Source organism: Euphorbia lathyris, chromosome 9, assembly GCF_963576675.1.
Source record: "Euphorbia lathyris chromosome 9, ddEupLath1.1, whole genome shotgun sequence".
Lineage (NCBI taxonomy): Eukaryota > Viridiplantae > Streptophyta > Magnoliopsida > Malpighiales > Euphorbiaceae > Euphorbia > Euphorbia lathyris.
Window position 1 is genome coordinate 7989293 of NC_088918.1, and position 25156 is coordinate 8014448.

Sequence of the window (25156 nt, forward strand, 5' to 3'; positions counted from 1 at the left end):
CACTCACCGAGAATTTCCTCCAGTCGACATAGATGTCGGACTCGATTCTCCTTGCTGCTGCCCCAACTCTCGCTGATGCCGTGGCCCAACGTAGGACTTGTCCTGATTCTGCCGCAAACCTTCCCCGATGCCTTTCCAACGCCTCCGCCACCTGCCATCCATGGGCATCCGCCCACATGAATCTTCTGAAATGGTCAAAGGATTATTGTTATTAATATCCTTAAAGACAGAAACAGACGAACTCAAAGAACAATCAATAGTTATTAAAGAGCATTAATAACCATGACTGTTCGAATATTGCATCATCAATGCTTAAATGTTACATAAATCTGTATAAATACCTCAAGCCCGAACTTTATTCCTTTTAACATTATGGTTACTGAACTCCAATTCATAACGGTATGGCCACTAAAACTTTACACTTTTTAATACCGGTGGTCACTCAACGCCTCAAAACGACATATGACAGTCTCAAAATAAAAATTTAAAGAGTTAATGATATTCTAAAAAACTTTAATTCTTAAAATTTTTCGTTTTGAGGTCATTTAGATGTTGTTTTGTTAGGAGAGAGAGAGTGAATTTTTAGAGAGAGAAGACTCCAAAAAATGTGATTTAAGAAAATAAAAAATGTAGTTTCATGGTAAATATCGTTCTTAACAACTTTAATTCTTGAACATTTTCATTTTGAGGTCGTTAACGGTCATTTTGAGAAGTTAATTAAAGTTGAGTAGCCACTAGTGTTAAAATGTGTAAAGTTCAATGACCATAAAAAGGGCGGCCCGGTCACACTACGCGTCCCCGCTGAGCGAGGGTCCAGGAAGGGGTCCCACCACAAGAGTGTACTGGGGCAAGCCTTCCCCTAACAATTTATTTGGCAAGAGGCCGCTCCTAAGACTCGAACCCGTGACTTCTTGGTCACACGACAACAACGTTTACCGTTGCGCCAAGGCTCGCCCTCTGTTTAATGACCATACCGTTAAAAATTGAAGTTCAATGGCCACAATGTTAAAATGGGTAGAGTTCAGTGGCCATGATTACACGTATTCTAGGTATGCTTACTAATCCCTAAAAGTAGCTCTTGTTATTATTCTTATTATTCTCAAATGATACACTGACTTTGGCATCGAAATGTCTCCCGCGACAGTACCTCACAAGAAAGATATTCCGACCAAGAAAATTTACACAAATATCACGTATAATAAATTAAAATTATAAATATTCATGGAAATTTACGGGTATAATACGTAGTAGGATTGCAAACGAGACGGAATGGAAAATTAGGAAAACTTTTCAGTCCCCATTTATGAAATGAGGAAAAACTTGTTTTTGTTTCCGTGGGGGATCCTGATCCCTTGTTCTGCACTATTTAAATTCTTTATATTATAGTCTAATTTTTATAAACTTATATAAAAAAATGCATTTAATAATAATAACACATCACTGCATTAAATATAAAAATAAGGTTTAATACATCATTTGGCCCCCTTCAATTTATCTAAGAAGGTTGATTGGTCATCTGAACTTTCAAAGTATCCCGATAGCTTCCTTAATTTGCATAAAATGTTTAGTTAGCTCCCTGAACTTGCGTAAAATATAATCAATTGATCACTCGGTTGCAAAAAAAGTAAGTTGAATTCGGAAAATGTATTGCACAAGTCTTAAAAAAAAGTAAAAAGACCAAAATCGGGGTATGCAATTCTAATATTAGAGAAGACAGGTTTTATGGTTGAGCAAGTAATAATTTCCTTTTTAATCTATTTTTGAATTATGTAATAACATTCTACGATACGTGGAATATATTTTCCGCATTTAACTGAATTTTTTTATGACTGGGTGATCAATTGATTACATTTTATGTAAGTTCAGAGGGCTAACTGAATATTTTATACAAATTGAGGGAGCTATCGAGATACTTTGAAAATTCAGAGGACCGATCAAGCTTTTTGGATAAGTTCAGGTTGCGATGATGTATTAAGCCAATATAAAAATAATATCCAAATATTAAAGAAGGAAGAGAAATTTTATATAGAATTTTCGATGAAAAATATTGAGGTTAGATTAAAGGTCTAATCAATATTTTATTGGGTTAATTATAAATAACTATTTTGTGGTTTGGTCGATTTGCAGACCTTTTTTTTTTTTTTTTTTGCGAACACAACTCTACGGTTGTAAAAATTTACATGTTTAGTATCATACATTGGCCAATATCGACCTCAAAATGAAAATTTTCAAGAATTAAAGTTGTTTTGTATCATATTTACTATGAAATCATATTTTTAATTTTTCAAAATCATCATTTTTGGAGTTTTCTCTCTCTAAACATTATATTTCTCTCTCATAAAAAAACAACGCCTAAATAACCTCAAACATAAAAAGTTGAAGAATTAAAGTTGCTTAAAATATCATTTAACTCTTAAAAATTTTCATTTCGAGATCGTTATCGGCCAAATTCTGACAAAATGAACTCAAATGCAAAATTTTGCAAACTGAATTGTGTTTGTAAAAAAAATACCACAGGTACCACTACTATAGGGTAATTATTTATAATTAACCTTATTTTATTGGTTTTGGTGAAAAAACTTAAACGATATATATTAAAAATCAAAAAATTATATATTAGAGAAAAATTATTTTAGTAGAAAAATCCTATGGATGCGCTTAAATTAGGTCTCAAGTATATGTAAAAAAATTTAATAAAAAAATGTCAAAAAATAAATAGTATATAAAAGTTATTTTTAGGTATTACTAAGTGAGTAAAGATTCAAATCTTAAATTTCTCAAAAAAAAAAAAAAAATTCAAATATTAAAAATATCATTTTGTAATAGAATGAACATATATTGTGAGTATGCCTAAAGGTGTCCTTAGAAGCTTCGGCTTCCTTTAAGCAAAGGAACGTTCAAGAAACACTAGAATCTCACATGACAAAGGATTCCGATCAGGATAAAGATTCCTTATGGGACACAGACATCCTCAACTTATAAGGGTTCATAATTAGTGAAAGTCTTGAACTAAAAAGCCTATATATAAACAAGTATAGACACAAGATACGATACGTTAGCTATTATCTCACAACTAGTCCATACTCTTTAATCCTTCATAAATCATCAAACTGATTTAGGCATCGGAGCGGGTTCGTCGGACTCCATACTCGTCTGACCTCCAGTTCTGTTTTACAGGTTGATACCAAGAAAGATAACCAAGACATTTAGACACGTGGACAAAGTTTAAATACACGGTTATCAATTTGATATAAAAGTATATAAATAAATAATAAAACAAATAAGGAAGTACTAAGAAATTCTATTTAAATAATTTCTTTTTTTTTTCATTATTTCCTTCCCTATAGTTTAAGTTTTTAAGACAAATGGTTACATTAATAAAAGAAACCATTTAAAAAGTATTTTTTTTTTAAATAAAACACTTCTTAATTATTAGAATCGGAGGAAGAAAGAACAACATTGAGATAGGATGGTGGATATGTCCACACACCACAACCAGACTGAGAATTAACTGCTTTAGCTAAGAGATGAGCGGTTAAATTCACTGAACGTTTTACATACGCGCCTGAACAATTGCTTAGAGATTAAACTTTAACTCATTAATTATAGCAATATAGAAATTAAAGAAATTTGGTGGGTGTATATGATTCCATGATGTGGATGCTAGAGATTGTGTGCTACTTTTAGAAATAGATGGTTTTGTAACAATTGATGGGTTCAATATTTGTTTATACAAATTAAGGAATATGAGGTTGTAATAAGAATAATAATAAACAATAAGGAGTGGTACATCAATTATTCCACTCACAATTGCAAAAAGATTCTTTTTCTCTTCTTTTCTTGTTAAAGTTATTATTATTAAGTTACTTATATTTCGCGAATTTGCAGATGAATATATGTGGTGTTTTTTAATCTCGTGGTTTATAAAATTTTGTATTTAGATTCACGTTGGAGAATTTGGCTGATAACGATATCAAAATAAAAAAATTTAAGAGTTAAATGATATTTTAAGCAACTTTAATTTTTCAAATTTTTAGGTTTGAGACCATTTAGATGTTGTTTTTTTTATGAGAGAAAAAGTTAGTGTTTAGAGAGAGAAAAATCCAAAAATGATGATTTTGAAAAATAAAAAAATATGATTCCATAGTAAATATGATACTAAACAAATTCAATTCTTGAAAATTTTCATTTTGAGGTCGTTATCAGCCAAATTTGGTAAAGTAAAAAAAATTACAAAATTTTACAAACCATATTAAGATTGTGTTTGCAAAAAAAAAAAAAAAATACCACAAACCATTTGTAAATCGAAAACCACATGACATCTACTTATAATTAATTATTATTATTATTATTATTATTATTATTATTATTATTATTATTTGGGTTTCCAATTTAATTATTCTCTCCATTATATATGTTTGTATAGGTTATCAGCTCTCTGAAGTTGTTGGTAATAGTAGATTGGTTCCTAAATTTTGCAGGTGTCTCACTAACTTTCTGAATTTGACCACCTTGAACTTTATAAGTGTCTTACCAACTCCCTAAACTTACTTATTTCGTGACAACTAAATAAAAAAATATTAAACCTAAATTCTAAAAATACATTTTCATCTATCCAAGGGGTAATTTTTTATATTCTTCCACCTCTCAACCTATTATAAGAGTTAGTATTGCAGATTTGAGAGATAGAATGGATAAGAATTGAGAGTTAGTATTATGGTTTTTGTAATTAGTTGTTACAGCGTTTAGGGAGTTGGTGAGACACTTATAAAGTTCAGGAAGTTGATGATACATCATAAAAGTTCAAAAAACTGGTTGCAAAGTTTAGAAAGCCAATCTACTATCATGGACAAGTTTAAAAAACTAGTGATGTATTAAGCCATGGTACGTTTAAAAAAAAATAGATTTGTATTTCTAAAAAAAAGATAAAAATAAATTTGATATTGAGAGTTAGTATTATGGTTTTTGTAATTAGTTGTTACAGCGTTTAGGGAGTTGGTGAGACACTTATAAAGTTCAGGAAGTTGATGATACATCATAAAAGTTCAAAAAACTGGTTGCAAAGTTTAAAAAGCCAATCTACTATCATGGACAAGTTTAAAAAACTAGTGATGTATTAAGCCATGGTACGTTTAAAAAAAAATAGATTTGTATTTCTAAAAAAAAGATAAAAATAAATTTGATAACTATATTATTTAGTATGTTAAAAGTAAATTTGTATTATCTACCCAAAAAAAAAAAGTAAATTTGTATTGCTAAAGAAACTTCCTGCATAATTAACTATAGTTTATTTTCTTTTTGACCAAGCATAAACTATAGTTTATTTTATAAAGGAAAAGTTTGTTTTTTTTTAAATATTATTTTATCATAGTTTTAAACAACTAGTTGAGGAATTTTCATTATGAGCTTAATCTATCATTTATATGGCTTAAAGAATTATTAACCCCTGATTTAGGCCTAATACATTATCAGCTCTCCGAACTTGTTCAAAATAGTAGATTGACTCTCTGAACTTTGCAAGTGTCTCACCAGCTCCTTAAATTTGCTTATTTCATATCATCAGCTCTCTAAACTTATCCATAAAAGTAGATTAACTCCTTGAACTTTGCGAGTGTCTCACCAACTTCCTAAACTTGCTTATTCTGTAGCAACTAAATATAAAAACTTATTGAACCTAAATTCTAAAATTACATCTTCATCTATTCGAGAGGTAATTTTTCGCTTTTCCTACATTTCAACCTATTATAAGAGTTAGTGTTGCAGGTTTGAGAAATTGAATGGATGAGGATCGAGAGTTAGTATTATGATTTTTTTTTATTTAGTTGTTACAGAATAAGTAAGTTTGGGGAGTTGGAGAGACATTTACAAAGTTCAGGGAGCTAATCTACTTTTATGGACAAGTTTAAGGAGCTGGTGATACGAAATAAGCAAGTTTAGAGAGCTGGTGAGACACTTACAAAATTCAAAGAGCCAATCTACTATTTTGGACAAGTTCAGGGAGCTATTGATATATTAGGCCCCTGATTTATTAAATGTTCGATATTTATTTAATGACCTATTATTTAGTAATTCTATTATTTCTTGACTTATTTAAATAGTGGGTTTTTATCTCGTGACTTATTATTTGGTATTATTTGCTTTACGATCTATCAAAATTAGTAAATTTTTAATCAATATGAAGGATAAATTACATGTTGTACAACTTTGTCACTTTCCACATTTTAATGTACAATATTAAATTTTACACACAAAACTGTACAACCTTTTGGCGACCTTCCACTAAAATGTACAACCGTTAATTATCACCAGTCAACGTGAAGTGAACACGCCACGTCAGCAATTTGACCTCCCTAAAAGTCAAATTGATGATGTGGCGTGTTTACTTCACATTGAACAGTCAATATTTAACTTTTAGGGAGGTCAAATTGCTGACTTGGCGCATTGACGTCACGTTAACCAGTTACAATTATCGACTGTACATAGGGATGGCAACAGGTACTCTACCCGCGGATACCCGACACTATCCAACCCTAATGGGACCACCCGTACCCTGTATAAAAGAGTATGTATAGGATCAAAACCATTACCCGTTAGGGTAATGAGACAAGTATGAGAATACCCCCAGGATATCCGGTACCCGTTACCCGTCATAACTCTTTTATATATTAAAAAATATTATTGTATTTTAAATGTAAAATGTGAGATTTGAACACCAACCTTTTGTTCTTTAACCGTTAAGTGATACCACTAAACTACTTTATTTTTAGTAAGGGTAAATTAAAAAAAAAAAACTCTGTGGTTTCACCTATTTCCGAAAAAACCCTTGTGGTTTGTTATTACAAAAAAAAAGGACTGTGTTATACGCCGTTACCCGAAAAACGGAAAATGGCTTAACACCGTTAAAAAGCTGACGTGACACAGGGGTAAAATTGGAAAACCGATTTTTTTTATTATTTTTTTTTCTCTCTCTCTCCTCCTCATTCTTCTTCTTCTTCTTCTTCTTCTTCTTCTTCTTCTTCTTCTTCTTCTTCTTCTTCTTCTTCTTCTTCTTCTTCTTCTTCTTCTTCTTCTTCTCTTCTCTTCTTCTTCTTCTTCTTCTTCCTCCTCCTCTCTTCTCTCCTTCTTCTTTTTTTTCAATTTCCGATACTCCGGAAATCTTTTCGGAAATTTCCGAAATCTGGAAATTTCCAGATTTCTGGAATCGAAACTTAAAAAAAAAGAAGAAAAAAAAGAAGGAAGAAGAAGAAGAAGGAAGAAGAAGAAGAAGGAGGAGGAGAGAAGAAGAATGAAGAAGAAGAAGAAGAAGAAGGAGGAGGAAGAAGAAGGAGAGAAGAAGGAAGAAGGAGGAAGAGGAGAGAAGAAGAAGAAGGAGGAGAGAGAGAAAAAAAATAAAAAAATAAAAAAAATTCATTTTTCCAATTTTACCCCTATGCCACGTCAGCTTTTTTAACGGTGTTAAGCCATTTTTCGTTTTTCGGGTAACGGCGTATAACACAGTCCTTTTTTTTGTAATAACAAACCACAGGGGTTTTTTCGGAAATAGGTGAAACCACGGGGTTTTTTTTGGAATTTACCCTTTTAGTAATTAAGGTTTAATTTGTTCAATTTTTAGATGGATAATTTATTAAATTTATACTTTGTTAAATTTGTAATATTTTTTGTTTTATTTATTGATTCTGAACGGGTAAAGTATCCGCAAGTACCCGTGAATTAAATGGGACGGGTATGAGATGCAAAAGATATACCCGTTAGGGTAATGGAACAAGTACGGGTAATTAAAAAATAAACATATAAGGATTTGGGATTGGTACTACCCACGGGTACGCTACCCGTTGCCATCTCTAACTGTACACTTTAATGGAAAATCACCAAAAAATTATATAATTTTATATGTACCCAAATTGTAAAATACACCACGTACAGTAAAACTTCTATATAGGAATACACTTGGGACCGAGCTATTTGTATAACAATTGGGAGGTTATTACTAAATAGAGTTTGGTATAATAAAAAATTTCAATACATAAAATTTTAAATTGGAGGCATGGTTAAGGAATATGAAATAATACCACTTCAAATTGGTTAAGATTATCATAGGCGTGCATGGTTTATATATGATGTATAACAATACACATTAATGGAACAAATTAAATATTTAGAATTTTAATTTAGAGTTTAGGTTTTCAATATATAGATCATTGGAAGAATTTTATTGGAAAAATGTAAACATCAATGCGAATACTAGATATTTATAAGTTATAGTATGTGTTTCCAACTCGATAATTTCAATAGTTTTTTTTTTACTATTTTATAATTTAGTTTGAATTCTTAATATATATATATATATATATATATATATATATATATATATATATATAATTATTACTATATAGAGGCATAGTTTCTAAAGGCGGGACTTGAAAAGTGTATAACAAATAACGTTTTGGAGGTTATTCCTATTTATAACTGGCCCAAGTTGGGACCGAGTTTTTTTATAACAAAATAGAGGTTATTCCTATATAGAGTATTCCTATATAGAGGTTTTACTATATATAATTTACCCTTAATATAAACTATAAATTAACAGTTTTTATTAAAAATATAATAGTTATGTCAAATTTTTATTGATCGGGTTTCTATTGGATAGTGTTGAGCATAATTTTAAAATTTTAAAAATATTAATATAAAAGGAAATGCAAGAAAAAGGGGAGAAAACAAATAATTCAAAAAGAAATAACAAGTTGCTCCCCCTCTTTATTCATTCAAATAGTCATTATCCGCATGGGCTGGGCCGGATTTAAGCGGACTAGTCACATAATTATTTTGTCCAAGTCCAATTCAGCCCGTACTATATTTACATCGGGTTCGGACTGGATTGGGCAAAGCTAAAAGAACTAATTCCCAAACCCAACCCGGTCCGGCCCAACTAATATCTTTGTATTTTTTTTTAAATTGAAATTAAACTAAAAATATAAATAATAAAATACAATAAACTAAATTTTAGAGGATTATTTTAATAAAAACCAATTAACGCAATCCTAAGTAAAAAATGCTCATTTGCTAGTAATAAATAAAACAGTAACAAAAAATATGTATATGTTCATCAATTCTAAAAAATATATGGTTTAGAAATTTTTATGTTGAAGAAATTTTTAATTTTTAATTTTGGAATATAAAATTTATTAAACTATCAAATTTATTAAATTAAAGTTATTATTAATATTTTGGAATGGGCTAGGCTGGGTCTGGGTTTTGAGACAAATCCCAAGCCCAACCTACTATTTCTTCGGGCCTAAGCGGGTTTGGACCAGGCTATACCTATTACGAAACATATACGTCCAAAAGTCCAGTACGGGCCGAGTTGAAGAAATCAAACATTAGTAAAATATTTTCCAAGAGTTGAAGATGTGTAGGCTTCAATCTAAAAATCTTATTTTTCAGCAAATTTATTTTGTTTAAAAAATCAATTGTTTGGAGAAAGAATATGAAAAACACGATGGTTTATGATGGAATCTTGATCCTTTAGGTCTTCATGAGTTGAAAGACTATTTATAGAGCGAAAACGAAGTAGCATTGAAGGAGAAACAATCATTTTACTAACAGATGCGCGTAGGGTAGCAAGAAGTGTGTATTCGGTATATATATATCTTTTTAATAGCCTTAACCAACTCCCTCCCAAATTTTTTAAGTGGAATCACGATTCCTTAAAATATGAAGGATATATCATAAAAAATCTTAAAAAGATTGGAGTAGTGAATGACTGTGTTTCCAACAGAAAAAATTGTTTGCTAAACAAAATATGGAAAGACTTAGAAGAAAAATTATATAAAAGCCCGAAAAACTGATTTCTAGACGGAATATATGAAAATTACATCAAAGAAAAAAAAATAGTAAATTGCATTTTCGGAGGCCTAAACGGATGAATTTGACATGTTTCCAACCAAAACAAGGTTCCAAAAATGCAAAAAAAAAAAAAAAACGAAACTCAAAAGACTACATTAAAAATCAGGGCCGTCTCCAGCATTTTGGAGGCCCTAGATGTATTGTGCATTTTTTTTTCATATCTAAATCTAATACTATTTTAGAAATAATAAATATTAAATAGTAAAATCAATAAATTATTAACTACAATTCAAGTCATATAATAATAACATAAAGCTAAGAAATTATTATTCTTCTTGCTTTTGTACATATAAAATCGAGTTTTCTTTTATATATTTAAAATCAAGTTTCTTCTCACCAGTCATGCGAGAAGCAAATAGACGACAAAGTATTAATTTCTGAAAATTAATCTTGGATGGCTGAACTCGAGCCTAATCGCAAGATTTTATTGAAAGAAAGAGAAGAATTTATCTTCGAGATTAAAAATTGGTTGAGTCGCGTATTTATTATGAATTACAGGCTTAAATCACTATTTGGACATCAATTGATCCAAGGAATCTTATCATTTGGCGCTTGATCTATCCAAAATTTTATCATTTGGCCACTGAACTATCCCAATTGGTGAAATTTCAATCCAATTTGAATGGAAACTTAATAGAATTATTGACATATGATGATATTTTGATAACTAGACTTGATAAATTTTAGTTTAGAGATTTGTTTTCTTATTTTAATCTCATTAATTATTTGGGTAAATCAACTTTAAAACGTACGACATGTCAAGCTCATATGTCAAAATATCACCACATATCATAAGGAAACAATTTTATCAAGACTTCATCAAAATTAAGTAGAATTTCATCAATTTGAATAGTATATGGTCCAAATGTGACCAAATGATAAATTAGTGGCCAAATATTAAAATTTTAAATAAATCAGAGTCTAAATAATATTTTATACCAAATTACAAATTGTAATTTATAAGTGCATTTCGTCTTGTAATTAAAAAAATAAAAAAAATAAAAAATCACTACAATAACAAAATAATAATTTATACATTGTTTTCAAATATGAAAAAAAATTCAGAAAAAGATATGAGGTATGTTACAAAATCACTTTTTAACTTCTCCAAATTGTTCCCTTTGGGATAAATAGCCATAATAATAATAATAATAAAATAATTATGCAACGATGTTTAAGTTTCCAACTGCACAAACCACATACCTAAACTACGGAGCTGCGTTCATAAAAAGTTCAAACCACTTAATTTTTTTTTTGTTTATTTTACTTTAACAATAATATAATTGGTAAGTACTTTGTTCTTTATAAATTATTTGAAAATTTTGATCTTTTGGTTTTGTAAAAAAAAAAAAAGTAAAATTTTATTTTATTAAATATTACTGTATAAAAATATAGTATAAAAATAGAGCCGAAACCTTCTAAAATGTTGGAGTTGTCCTGCTCATTTTTATATATAGATCAAGCAGTTGAGAGTTCGAACCCTGATAATCTTATTAACCAGTGAAATTTTAACATATGGTAAAATATGCCTGTATTACCAGTGGCGGAGCCAGGAGTGAACGTTCAGGGGGGGCTAAACTATATGAAGATTTTTTTTTTCAATAACCATTAAAAACTTTGATTCTTACTGAAACTGTGTTTATATACAAAAGTTGTTTCGATTTTTCTCCGGTATATTTTCACTAATAATTGCTTGAGGTAAAATCTAAAAAATTTCAATCTAATATAACTATTAAATAGTCAAGCAATATTTTCAAAATAGGAGTACAATTAATATTAATTGGATATTTTAGGAATAAATTTATACGTTAAGGTTAAATTTGTACACGTTATTGATCTTTGTTAAAATACAAATAAAAAAGTAGGACCAAAAATAATAAAAAAATAGGATTAAAATAAAAAAATCCCTTTAAAAAATGAATTCTCGTTTTTATCATTGTTTTTAGGGAAAATTACAAAACTAGGTCAAATGGGAGGCACATTTACATATTTAACCCATTTACTCAACCTAATACATATCTAGACTGATTTTGTGTAACTTTTCTATAAAACCCCTAACATTCCCACTTCCCACAACGCGAACGACTGCTCCCCTTTCTCATTGGTTACGCAAAAAGTTGGCTCCTCCATTAATGATTGGGAAAGTTGGCGCGTAAATATTGAGGGTATTATGGAAAAGTCACACAAAATCAGTCTAAATATGTAGTAGGTTGAGTAAATGGGTTAAATATGTAAATTGGTCTCCCATTTGACCCATTTTCATAATTAACCCAATTATCATTAAGATTAATTAGTCTATTGTTAAAAAAAATTAATCACTATATTGTAACAAATATATATATATATATATATATATATATATATATATATATATATATATATATATATATATATATATATATGCAATTCAAAACAATAAACAATACAGAGTAAAAGATTAAAAAAAGAATAGTCCAAAAAAAAGATTAAACATCTCTGCCACTTTTAAAAAGAAATATCCACACAAACCTATTAAATAATATTAAAATAATAATATAATACACAAAAACAGTTCATCTTTTTCTTCTTCTTGGCATCTTCTCCGTCTGCGTCAATTCCTTTTTTCCGGCACCTCTCGCTCAATCTTCTCTCAGCCCCCATCAGCTTCATCTCTGCCATGGCTGGAGGGGCTTCCAGCCATGGCATACCAGGGGTGGAATCACGCCAAAAAAACCTCTACTTGGGGTTTGCTGGGGGCCGGCCCGCCCCCTCTGGCTCCGCCCCTGTGTATTACAGGCACTTCAAGCTCAAGGGATATACGTGCACGAGATGTGTCAAAGATTATAATAAAAGTTATCATCGGACCTAAACTATTAACTTAAGTTTTTGGTTCAAATGTGATATTGTGCAAAGTAATGAGGTCCATTGATAATGGTTGATTTGGCATACAAATATCCTATTGGAAACCTTCAAAATTCGAAGACTCTCGTCAATAGAAAATCAAGATTTCATTCATTCAAAAGTTGCTTAATACATCCGAAAATATCCCTTAAATTGCAAAACAAGAACTCTAAACTGTCTTCTAAACAGAATATGAAAAAACTTAAAAGAAAAATTACATAAAAGCCCCCAAAAACTAATTCATAAATGGAATATGAAGACGTAAAAGAAAAATTACATAAAAGCTCCAAAAAACAGTAAATTGCATTTTCAAAAACCTAGACGAAGGAATTTGGCTGAAAAAGCACAAATGTCGCCGCAAATCCGTGTCTTGATGATTGACCCGTTTCCAACCAAAATAGGTTCCAAAAACGCAAGATCGAAACTCAAAATTTGATAAAAAAAAAATACGAAACTACACTGCAGTAAAATTTATCAAATTACTTCGTGAACTTACAAGCCAATTCTTGAATCGGATCTTCGCAAGCAATAAGTAAAGAATAATTAAAGCAAAAATCCAATATGGATTAATTTATAACATGATAATGAGTAACAATTAATTGGACAATTTCTTTGGTCAATTATGTCTTGCCCCCAATAATTAAAAAAAGTCTCAATTTGGTACACATTCCAAAACTGCATAATAAGCTATTAGCACCGGAAGAGATGCCATCATTCCGAAGATTACACTGCAACAACAAAGAAAAAAAATGAAAATTAAAATTAAAACATTAATTAATAAAAATAATTTAGCTAAAATTAAAATTAAAAAAATTTATTAATAAAAATAATTTAGCTAATTAACTTTAATTATATGTTAATTAATGAGAAACTTACGCTGTACTAAGCACTTGGGCATGTAATCCATACTCTTTAGCATAAATGAATGAAGTAATTGATTGTGGTAATGCTGCCTGTAAAATATTAAGAAAAAAATTAATTAATAAACAATCAAATTTAATCAGTACGTGGATCTGATTAATCGGTTTGAGGTTGATTAGATGTTGTCGTGAAGGGAGGAAATGTACGAGGGATCCGTTCGTGTTAAGTAGGCTTTGTGTATGAGTTGGATCGGGCCGGACTAAGTTTTACATTGAATTAGTTTATCCAAATCCAGTCCAATTATCCAATACAACTATATTAATATCGGCAGGATCTAGAATTCACTGAAACGAAGTAATTATCATGATTTACGTGTGCTAAATTTATTTATATATGAGGACGGATCGTCGGATTCGAGCTTTTGAAGCAAATCTGAAATCTAATTATTTTTTTATGTGGGCTTATGTTAGCCCACATAAAAGTCCAAACATTGAATAAGCATATCCGAACTAGAGCGGGCTTTGATGGGCCAATATCCAAACCTCAAGCCCAATCTAAATAAACCTACTAAATACTTAATATATAAAATATAAATTTAATAATTAATATTAAGAGGAAGGGTCGGGTCAGACTATACCATACTGTTCTATTTTTATAAATTCCAAACCCGCTTTGGAAAAAGTTGGACTTTAACGGGTCTAGTTCGGCCTAAACCTAATGACAATTTTTTTTTTTGTACAAACCGAGCATTGGATGCAGATCGTGCAGTACTCAAACCCTTAAACATTTTTAATTTTTTTAATGTATCCCTAACGTTTACAGTCAGAAGAAATTTTACCCTTAATGTCTAAAATTGTACAATTTTACTCCTAACTTTGGCAACCAAGAGCATTTTTACCCTTAACGTTGTTAAGTTTGGTCAATTTTAGAAATAATTCACCAAACTATCTTCTCGCTCATGAATCTTGTCATCTACACTTCACATGTGACTCATTTTATCACTTATTAGTGACAGATCATAAACATATGACTAGACGTGAAAAAAATTAAAAAGAATATTGTCTATTTTACGAGTTGGACAAAAAAAAATTCAAAATATTTCACCGAATTACTAAATATTAACCTCCAATTCTACTATTAAATCACAGAAAATATGAATTTTTTCTAAACGAACTGATATGCAATTGGTGCAGAATAAAGAACAAAATATCTATGCTTTACAATAATGTCTGAAATCGACCGATTGTCAACGTTAGAGGTAAAATTACTCTTCGCTGCCAACGTTAAGGATAAAATTGCACCATTTTAAACGTCAGAGGTAAAATTGTTTCTCGTTGTAAATGTTAGGGGTATTTTTGCACCTTATCCCTTTTAAATTTCTTAACTACTAAAAATTGAAACCAATTAGTCTTTTAATTTAAATTTTGATTGTAATATAGTAAAATTCAATTTCAAATTTTTTTTAAAAAAATAGTAAAATTCAATTTGATAATATTTTATTTTAGTTGAAAATGATGTGTCCCAAATATAAATTAATGTATGTATAAATGTAATATATTTTATATTGACACCTATATTTTTAGATCCATTTAACCCTCAAATCAAATAATATTTACAATTAATTTCATGAACTTTTTTTTGGTAAGAATAATGTTAATTATTGTAAGAGAGAGAAATATCTTTAGGTCCCTAATCTTTTTAATTTTTATTGGTTAACTCCTGATATTTCGTTTTAACATATTGAGTTTCAATTATAATCGTAAATATTAAATTTCTAGTTGAAAAAAAATTAACGAGTATCAACTCGGTAAAAAAAAAGTATTTGGCTCAATTTTTCTACTTTTGAAAAAACGATATTTTACATTCTTTATAATCACATTAAACATATCAAAAAACTATTTTTAAATTATTGAAAGTATAATTTCTTCAAACACAAAATGGATAATGCAATTTTAACCGAGATTGTTGTACACAACTAACTTTCTTATTAACTTCGAGTTATGTGTATGCGATTATAATTAACTGAATGTTCAATATATCAAATTGAAAGATTAAAAATTTAATCAACAAAATTGAAAAAATTAAAACCTTAATATGTTCTTTTCTTTTATACCTGAATGATAGCAACACGTAAAACGTCACCACGTAAACCAACAGCAATGGATCCAATAGCCATAGCAGCAGGTCCAGCAATAAACCTCAAAATCATCCCTATCACGGCTAGTCCCGTTCCACATGCTATCACCTTCTCTTGTAATGCCATAAATATCCCTGCAAATAGAGTGTTATCGTGTTATATAATTTATATATTTTACGTGATTATATAATATACGGGCGATGAAAATAATAATCGTGTCAAACGAGTTCTAATTACTTACCCATACTAAACATGGCAGTGCCTGTACCAGCTTTAGACATAATCAAAATAGAACCCTCCAATATGCTTGGCATCTCAAAATGCCACCTACAAGGTACATAATTAGAAAAGGGAAATTAATTAATTGATTAATTTAAAAAAAAATTTAAAAAAATTCGTGTATATATAAATAGTGGTGAAGGTCGTCGGGTGCATGGAGGGTCTATTATATCTTTATTATTAGACATATTCATGGGGTCGGATGCTGGTTATAATAAATGAGATTTATACAGGAAAGAAAATATTATCAAACCTGATTTATTACTGTACTTAAATTTATATAAAAGAATATTTTTATTTTTAAAAATATGCTTTAGATAATTTAAAATCGATGACTATTCGATTGCCACTGTTACTGTCAATTTGACAATTATTGACATCAAAATAGAAAATTTTAAGAATTAATTTTGTTTAGTAACATATTTACCACATAACCATATTTCAATTTTTCAAAATCCCCGTTTTCAGATATTCTCTCTTTGAACGTTCACTTTTTTTTCTTAACCAAACCACGCTTAAGTGACATCAAAATCAAAAAAGTTGAAGAATTAAAGTTGATTAGAATATTCTAAATTCTTGAAAATTTCTATTTTATCAATAGTCAAACTGACAGTATCAACCTAAAAATCTTTGATTTTCCTAACGTCGAGTAACTTCAGTTCTGTTTTTACAACAAATACTCATCTGCAAATCAGTGAATACATAGGGATTATATTTGGAATTATCCCTATTTTTTTAAAGTAGATTTTTGCAGGATTTTGGCTTGAGATTTCGAATCCGAGCCTGTCTAAATTAAAAACGAGTTGAGCTTGATTTAAACTGAGCGTTTTTTAGGTATAAATCTGGTCCAAACCCGACCCAGTCCGATCCATAAATAAGTCTACCCACTACCAAAATTCACCCTAAAAGAGATGATTCTTTGTGGCTTTACATCTAAGAAAAGAGTTTTGGAATGCTACAATTATACCTCCAGACCCTCTTCAGTAGCTTCGTCACTATATATATATATATATATATATATATATATATATATATATATAAATAAATAAAATTATAAGTTATTAAAATAGTTTTAAATTTTTTGAAAAATTATCAATTTAGTCCCAATATTCAAAATATTATCATTTTGACTCAACGTTTGTGAAATGGTACAATTATAGGTCTGGATTAATAGACCTTAACGGCATTAGACACATCAAAATAGAAAATTCTAAGAATTAAATTTTCTTAGTACCACATTTTCGATTTTTCATATTTATAATTTTCGAAGCTTTCTCTTTCAACTAAAAAACAACGAATAACCTCTGAACTAAAATATTGAAGAATTAAAGTTGCTTATTAGAATTTCATAAATTTTTAGAATTTTCTAGTTTGTGATTCTCAAAGAGAGTTTCGAAATACTGCAATATATCCTAAACTCTCTTTTGTAACCGTCACTATATATATAAAATTAAAGGGATAAAGTTGAAATTTGTCCTTATCCTTTTTAGGTAAGTGCAAATTTACCCTTAACATATATATGAATATTAAAATTTTACATCGGACGTTTGCAAGCATGATCAATTATACCTCTACCTAACAGAAAATTTGAACAGATCGTTTGCCATTATTTGACTCGTTATTTATCTGCCACATCAGACCTTCTAAACATCAATTATGTCTAAAATATTTACCGTGTAGCTAAAAAACCTACCAACATGACAAAATTTAAATCTACACTGTATAAGTTAATCACAAAAAAATGCCTAAAATACTTTCTACGTTACTAAATAACATGACAAAATGCACAGACATATTTCAATTTATCGATAAACTTATTTGGAAAGTCCTATATGACAGTCAAATAACAGTAGATAAGGGTAAAACTGATCCTGTTTGAAAACGTTAGGAGCAAAATTTTATGATTTCATACGTTATAGATAACTTTTCACCTTCCCGAAAACGATAGAGGCAAATTTGAACCAAACCCGAAAATAAATAAGCAAATTAATACCTGTTTGCCACAAAAGCCCAAACAATCCCAACAACACAAGCATAAGAATTAGGGTTCATAGCCAATTTCACCCAAACCACCTTCATCAAACTCCAAAACCCACTTCTCCCCCCACCATTCTCACCCCCATCACCCTCCAAATCCTTCTCAAAATCACCATTAGAAACAACATCAAGTCTAGCCCTCCTAAACTCCAACACAAACAACAAAAGAGTAAGCCAAACAATAGCCTGAACAACACTCCCTTGAACAACAAGATCAACCCCCATTCCACCATACATAGCCCTCACCAAAGGGACCCCAACAACAAGAGAATTTGTCAAAGTACACAAGGAGAAACTTGTGATAGACCAAGTGTAACTTCCTTTGCTGCTAAACTTAGCCCAGAAAGCAAGAACAAGAACAATTATGAGCTTAGAGATTGCATCTGCTGCTATGAATGAGTAATTCATTTTGAATGGATCAGCATGGGCTGTGAATTCAAAGGTGAAAAGTGGTAGAGTGAAATAGCAGACTAAACTGTTTATTGCTCCACATTGTTCTGGTGTGAAGATTTTCCACCATTTTACTGATCCATAGCCTAGGATTAGGGCTACATATAGTGGTGCCATGGCTACTATTACTTTGTATATGTCTTCCCATCCTATCATTGTGTTGTTTGAAAGTGTGTGAAAGTGTTTGAAAGTGAGTGAAAGTGGGTGAAATTGTATGTGAAAGTGTTTGAAAGTGGGTGAAAGTATGTGAAACTTGTTTTTAAGTGGAAAACTGTGTATAGTATTTATAGTTGCATGGAACATGTAAGAAGGGTATATAGTTATAGAATTTTTTTTTTTTTGCATTTAGTATTCCTTTTGTTGTAAATGGACCACCTTTTATTTACATGGTTTGAAAAAAATAAAATTAAAAAGTATATTGGTTTTTATTGACATGACAATGACAATGACAAGTTGATTTGTTTGTGTGGGGAAGTAATTTGATGGCATATTAATTAAGGAAAAGTGTAGAAATAAACTTTATTGTTTGGGGATTTGTAAAGATAATACTGTTATTAGGGATGGTAACGGGTACAGTATCTGTGGATATTCGATACCATCCGATTTTAATGGGACTATCCTATATAAAAGGGTATGGAATCAAAACGATCACCCGTGGTGGGTATGGGACGGAGAATACTCCCAGGGTACCCGGTACCTGTTACCCGTTATAAATCTTTTATATATTAAAAAATATTATTGTTTTTAAATGTAAGATGTGTGATTCAAACTTCAACCTTTTGTTCTTCGACCACTGAGTGACCACTACAAGAATTCAAACTTGTTGCGACAATTTAATTTGTCAAAATAAGTTATATTTTTGTCATAAGAAACTTCTTGTTATAAAGTGTTTTGTCACCATCCTAGTCACAATAAGCCCGTCTTAATAAGTTTTTAGTGACAAAATTATATTACCTCATAATTAGTTTTTAATTATTGTTACAACTATAATTTGTCATTAATCTAGCTATTATGACAAAATTTAAATAACCATGAAATATGATTTATTGTGACTACATAATGTAGTAAGAAAAATGTTACATACACACACCCCAAACGCAATGTCCATTGGGCTTGCAGATTGTACAACACAGGCCCAACCCGCTAAATCATATATCTTATATTAATCTCTGACACATCTCCACATGCAAATGCCCATTGGGCTTGCAGCGTGTATAACACAGGTCCAACCCGTCATGTGTTTTTAATTCTACAAATTTATGAGGTTGCCAAGACTCAAACCCTCGACCGTTTGGTCCAAGCAACTCTAATACCATGTCATGGAACCGTTTGAACTAAAAGCTCAAGATGATTAAGGCTTAATCGTATATCTTATATTAATCTCTGACACATTCTAATCCCTAAATAAATATGAAAATTTGTAAATTGATTTACGAAACAATAGATTAGTCTAATTTGATAAATATTACTGTCATAATTTGGTTTTGTTTTTCATTTTTTTACTAATTGTAATTTTGTCATAATAAGTACATTAATTGCGAAAACAGTTATTTTATCGTATCAATGTTTCGTTACATCTTTATATATTTATGACAAAAATGACGTGATAATTTGTTTTTAACATAATACGTATTAAGTTCTACTTTCTTGTGAAAAAAATTTTCAAACAAAATAGTTTTTTTTCTCACGATTTCTTTTGGTTTTTTTACGTTTTCTTACTAATTATTATTTGATCACAATAAATACATTAGTTGTGATAAAAAAATTATTTTTACGTATGAATTTTTGTCACAACCTTATGTATTTATGACAAAAATGTGTGACAATTTTTTTTGTCATAATATTGATTGACTGGTGCTTTATTGTGATAAATATTTGGACGAAGCATTATTTTGTCAAAATTTTGTTTGGAATTTTCACATTTTTTTACTAATTATTTTTTTGTCACAATAAGTACATTAATTGTGACAAAAATTATTTTGTCAGACGAATTTTCGTCACACTATTAGATATTTGTTGTAGTGGATACCATTAAACTATTTTATTCGTATTGATTAATGTTCAATTTGTTCAATTTTTAGATGAGTGATTTATTAAATTTATACTTTATTAAATTTATACGTTATTGCCGAACTCAAAGCAATCGTCTTTGCTGTCACAGCAGCATGGGAGCGAAATTGGCGAAGATTATGGATTGAATCAGACTCCGCCTACGCCGTTCAACTTCTAAATAACAACAGGAGTGATGTCCCATGGAGAATTTGGAGAGAATGGCAATCCTGCTTATTACGGCTCTCTGAAATGAACTGGCATGCCTCACACATATTTAGAGAAGGCAATCAAGCTGCGGATCGTTTAGCAAGTCATGGACAATCTGCCACGACAACCTGCTGGTGGCACTCAGCGCCACACTTCTGCCAAGCATTTGTATTCGATGATTTATGTAATGTTGCCCACATTCGTTTCCCGTAATGCTTGTTATCTCCTTTAGTTTTTGTTTCTTTGATTTTGTTCTGTTCCTCCCCCTCTGTAACTTTTCTTTTTTTCAATAATATTCGGGTTGTTGAAGGCATCGGGGGTGCCAGCCTAGCTGGGATGTTCGACCCTTCTTTGCGTCCCAACTTTCATTCAAAAAAAAATTTGTAATATTTTTTTTTTTATATATTGATTCTTAACGGGTAAGAGTATCTACGGGTACCCGCGAATTAGATGAGACGGGTACGGGATGAAAAAATTATACCCATTAGAATAATGGGACGAGTACGAGTAATTAAAATATAAACGGGTAAGGTTTTGAGATTGGGATTGGCACTACCCGCTGTATCCTATCCGTTGCCATCCCTAATTGTGATATGTACTTTATACAGTTTGTAAATTCGGGCATTTCTTCAAAAATTGATGTCGTACAATTTACCTAAAAATGAGCAATTTCGAGCAATTAAAAGATTGACTTTTCAAATTAATCAAAACAGAAGGTATAACTTTAGAAATTAACTAAACCATAAATATTGCTAGAATGAAAAATTTGACTCACAGATCCTTACTCCAAATTTCATAAAAGCAGACTCATGTCTGTTAGTAAACTTTTAAACCACGGGGGCTGTCTTTATAGATCGACCAAACTACATAATTTATTTCGTACTTTTCTCTCTTAATTAATGAAAAGTATAAAAATAAATTCTATTGTTTGTCTTTATAGATCGACCAAACTACAGAATTTATTTCGAACATATAATTTTTTTTTTGAATCGGGGAAGTCATATATTAAGAATTGATAGAATCATTACATAATAAGGACCAGACTAGATCCGGACTATCTCCCTGTAAAATTAAAGGTGATTGCAGGTCACGAGCCCATTGGGCTAGACTATGAGCTACTTTGTTTCCTTCTCTCATAATAAATTGAAAAACGCAAGATGAAAATGAAAGCGATAAACGTTTGATGTCTAAGTAAATAAAATGAAGTGGCGAGAGAGGAATCGAGCCACGAGTGAGCGTGTCCACCACTGTCTTCGCGTCCGATTCCATCCAGATAGTTAGATCACTTGTAAATATTCAATCCTAGAAACTTCACGTTCGAGATATCCATTTCTTAGTGTACGTTTGTATATTATTGAAAAATGATTGAAATTGGTTTGAGTTGAAAATGGTTTATAACATCCGAATCATGGGGCAGAAGTGTAATAATACAAGGAAATAAGGAGCCATTAACATCATGACCAGCCACATGTAGTGAATTATGGACACACCATAGAAGGAGATATGCCAAGATCCATAAAGGGAGATACGTTCAAGGATCCATCATCTCATATGAGTTAGGATCCGCGCCATCGTATCATTGTTATAAGAACACAAAGGATTAAACTGAACAGACGTCATTGATACTGAGAACGGTTACATAATAATCAATAGTCATTAAATAAGCATTGAAGGCATGACTGTTCAGCTGTATATCCATTAAATGCCAAAAGGTTACAAAAACTTGTATAAATACTCCAACTCTATAAAACCTAAGGTACACGAACTAGATTCTAAACACTTTTGTGATTATTCTTATTATTTACGAGTACAATACTAAATTTGGTATCAAAGTGTCCCCACCAATCCTAACGGTACCTCAAAGGGACAATGTTCCGATCAAAAGCATTTCTACAATAATCAGTATTTAAATTAGGATTTCACCTTTAGATCAACTGATTCTATGAAATGGTACCAGAATACCTTAAATCAAATAGTGAAGAGTTAATTTACCCTCTAAATTTACTTAAAATAACATGTTGGCTCTCTGAACTTTCTTAAAATAACTTGTTGGCCTCCTAAATTTGATTACAGTGATCTATTAGCCTCCTAAACTTACAGTGATCTATTAGCCTCTAAACTAGCATGAAGTGTACACATTTCAATTTCACCCAAAACCCTATTTACTCCGTTCATGTAAATTTTTAGGAAGTAAATAAATTACTTTAAACAATTTCAAAGAGTAAATAAGAAGTTTTCAGAAATCAGTTCAATTGTTTGAACATAGAATAAAAATATACTAGACCCAAAAAGAATCATCTTAAAGTATTTCATCATCAAGCTCAAACCAATTAATTAAAACATCACACAAAAATAAATATAAGAAATTAGAGTATATGATACCACATATGGTGTAGATTCTTGAAGTTGTGTGTGACTTAATGTCACATAAATTAGTTAAATTAAATTTGAGAGAGTTTATGGAAATGTGATGTAGCTTTCACAAATATAATTTCATGGTCAGAAATTGATAGTTCATTCTTATTTATAGAGAGAATAAGGAATGAGGTCCAGCAATTATTCCACAATCCACCTTTGCAAATAGAGTAATTTTGTTAAAAAATATAATAGTATATAATAATTTAATTATTCTCTCCATTATATATGCTTGTTAGTGGAGTTTTTAGCCACACAAAGGCCAAAACATAGTTTTCATTGCATGCATTAATGTTTGAGATAGGTGATACCAACACATGTAAGGTTGATCATATATGTTTATGGCATCAACTTAGGAAATATTCATATATTATTAGAGAGATAGGGTATAAAAATAGGGAAATTTACAAAGCTGACACATTGGGAGGATCATTTACATATTTAGATCCATTTAGATATATACTATTACAGTAGTGCTCATTTGGACCCTGAATTACCAAACGAATTTGGTCATTCACCGTTAGATCCAACCTTTAGATTCAAGCTTATTAAATTTAAGCCTCAGGATGGTTTGAATCTCCACCACATGATTCTAATAAGCTTGGATCTAACGTCATTCAGGGTCCAGGTGAACACTACTGATCACCATCAAACTAGACTCTTCCACTTCTAGAATATCCACAAGACTCCATTTCTCTCTAACCCTTCTCATTCTCTTTTTTTTTTTTTTTGCAAACTTCGGCTACTTGCGAACACTACCAACGATCGGAAAAATATGGGAAAATCGAGAAAAAAGAACATTCAGGATAAAACAAAATCAAAGGCATTTCCCTTCCACATCTGTGTTATAGTTATTTCAGATAGGTTTTAAGGTTTTTCAATTGATTGAATGTGATATGTTTAGTTAGGGTTAGAGTTAGGGTTAGGGTTATTGTTTAATGACTGTAATGATGATTTTCGAACTCATTTGGGTTTTATATGTGCGATGTATAGTTTAGAACTTGTGGTTTCTGGTGAAATAGTTGATCTGCGACTATTCGAATATTATGAGTATGTGTCGCATTCCATAAAATGCGAGTTGATAAACTCATAAAACCCACAACTAGATAGTCACATATCTCCAAATGCAATTACTATATATGTGTTGGTCCCGTGTGATTAGTTTCAAGGGGGGGGGGGGGGGTTAGGAACTAATATAACTTTTTCGTTTAATGATGCTGACTTAATCAATTCTTTGAATTATTTAACTCAGTTTTGGTCAGCACGGCCGAGAAATGTAAGACAGCTTTAGTCTGAGACTGACTAGAACTGTTTTACTTGTGAGTTGTGAATTAACACTTAAGGTCAGCTTCCAACTCAGCACTCTGATTACTCAGTGTCAGCTTATACAATTTATATCCTGAGTAATTTAAGCAAACAACACATACATATATATTGAGAGAAAGGGTTAGAAATTACTCAGCAGATTTATCCTGGTTCGGCCTCACCGCCTACGTCCAGTCCCCAGAGTCCTTCCGGGCTTTTTCAATCCAATACTGAGCTCTTTAAAGGTAGAGCACAAACCGTTTACAAGACAGTTGAATATGCAAGAGTACCTTCCTCTATTCGTCTACTCAACTCCTACTGAGCGCTATAACCGAACACTCAGATTTTTCTCTACCATTGAGTACTAAAACCGAGTCCTCAGCACCACTCTCTCAATTTTTACAATTGATATAAACTTGTTCTTTCTAGATGAAGAACACTTTAGATGATTACAAAATCAAACTAGCTTTTACACAGAGATAGAAATTTGGTGTAAGATCTTCTTTCTTGTTTGAATGTGCTTTGTATGTATGCTCTTTTTTTCTCTTTGTATTTCGGCAGAGGATCCAAGTGAAGCACTTGTCCTTTTATAGTTGATTCTGAAGCTCTAATCATTTGAATCTGGAAGTA

General features: G+C 30.7%; 1 protein-coding gene across 1 annotated transcript; it reads right to left on the reverse strand.

The window, feature by feature from the left end:
• Window positions 1-13243: 13243 nt before the first annotated feature.
• LOC136206381 (auxin efflux carrier component 5-like) lies at window positions 13244-18835 on the reverse strand. Its single transcript, XM_065997407.1, has 5 exons — window positions 18054-18835; window positions 16023-16108; window positions 15758-15915; window positions 13660-13736; window positions 13244-13511 (listed from the first exon to the last, which is right to left on the reverse strand). Exons 1-5 carry the CDS (start codon window positions 18701-18703, stop codon window positions 13436-13438), a joined length of 1047 nt encoding a protein of 348 aa, XP_065853479.1. The 5' UTR covers window positions 18704-18835; the 3' UTR covers window positions 13244-13435.
• Window positions 18836-25156: the final 6321 nt, after the last annotated feature.

Bases quoted from the DNA above. Each gene is read 5' to 3' on its own strand.
- LOC136206381 (XM_065997407.1), bottom strand. From the start codon at position 18,703: ATGATAGGATGGGAAGACATATACAAAGTAATAGTAGCCATGGCACCA. The intron at 16,109-18,053 runs GTATTAATTTGC...TGTACCTTGTAG, and splicing joins TGGGCTTTTGTGGCAAACAG to GTGGCATTTTGAGATGCCAA. The intron at 13,512-13,659 runs GTAAGTTTCTCA...TTGTTGTTGCAG, and splicing joins GCCCAAGTGCTTAGTACAGC to TGTAATCTTCGGAATGATGG.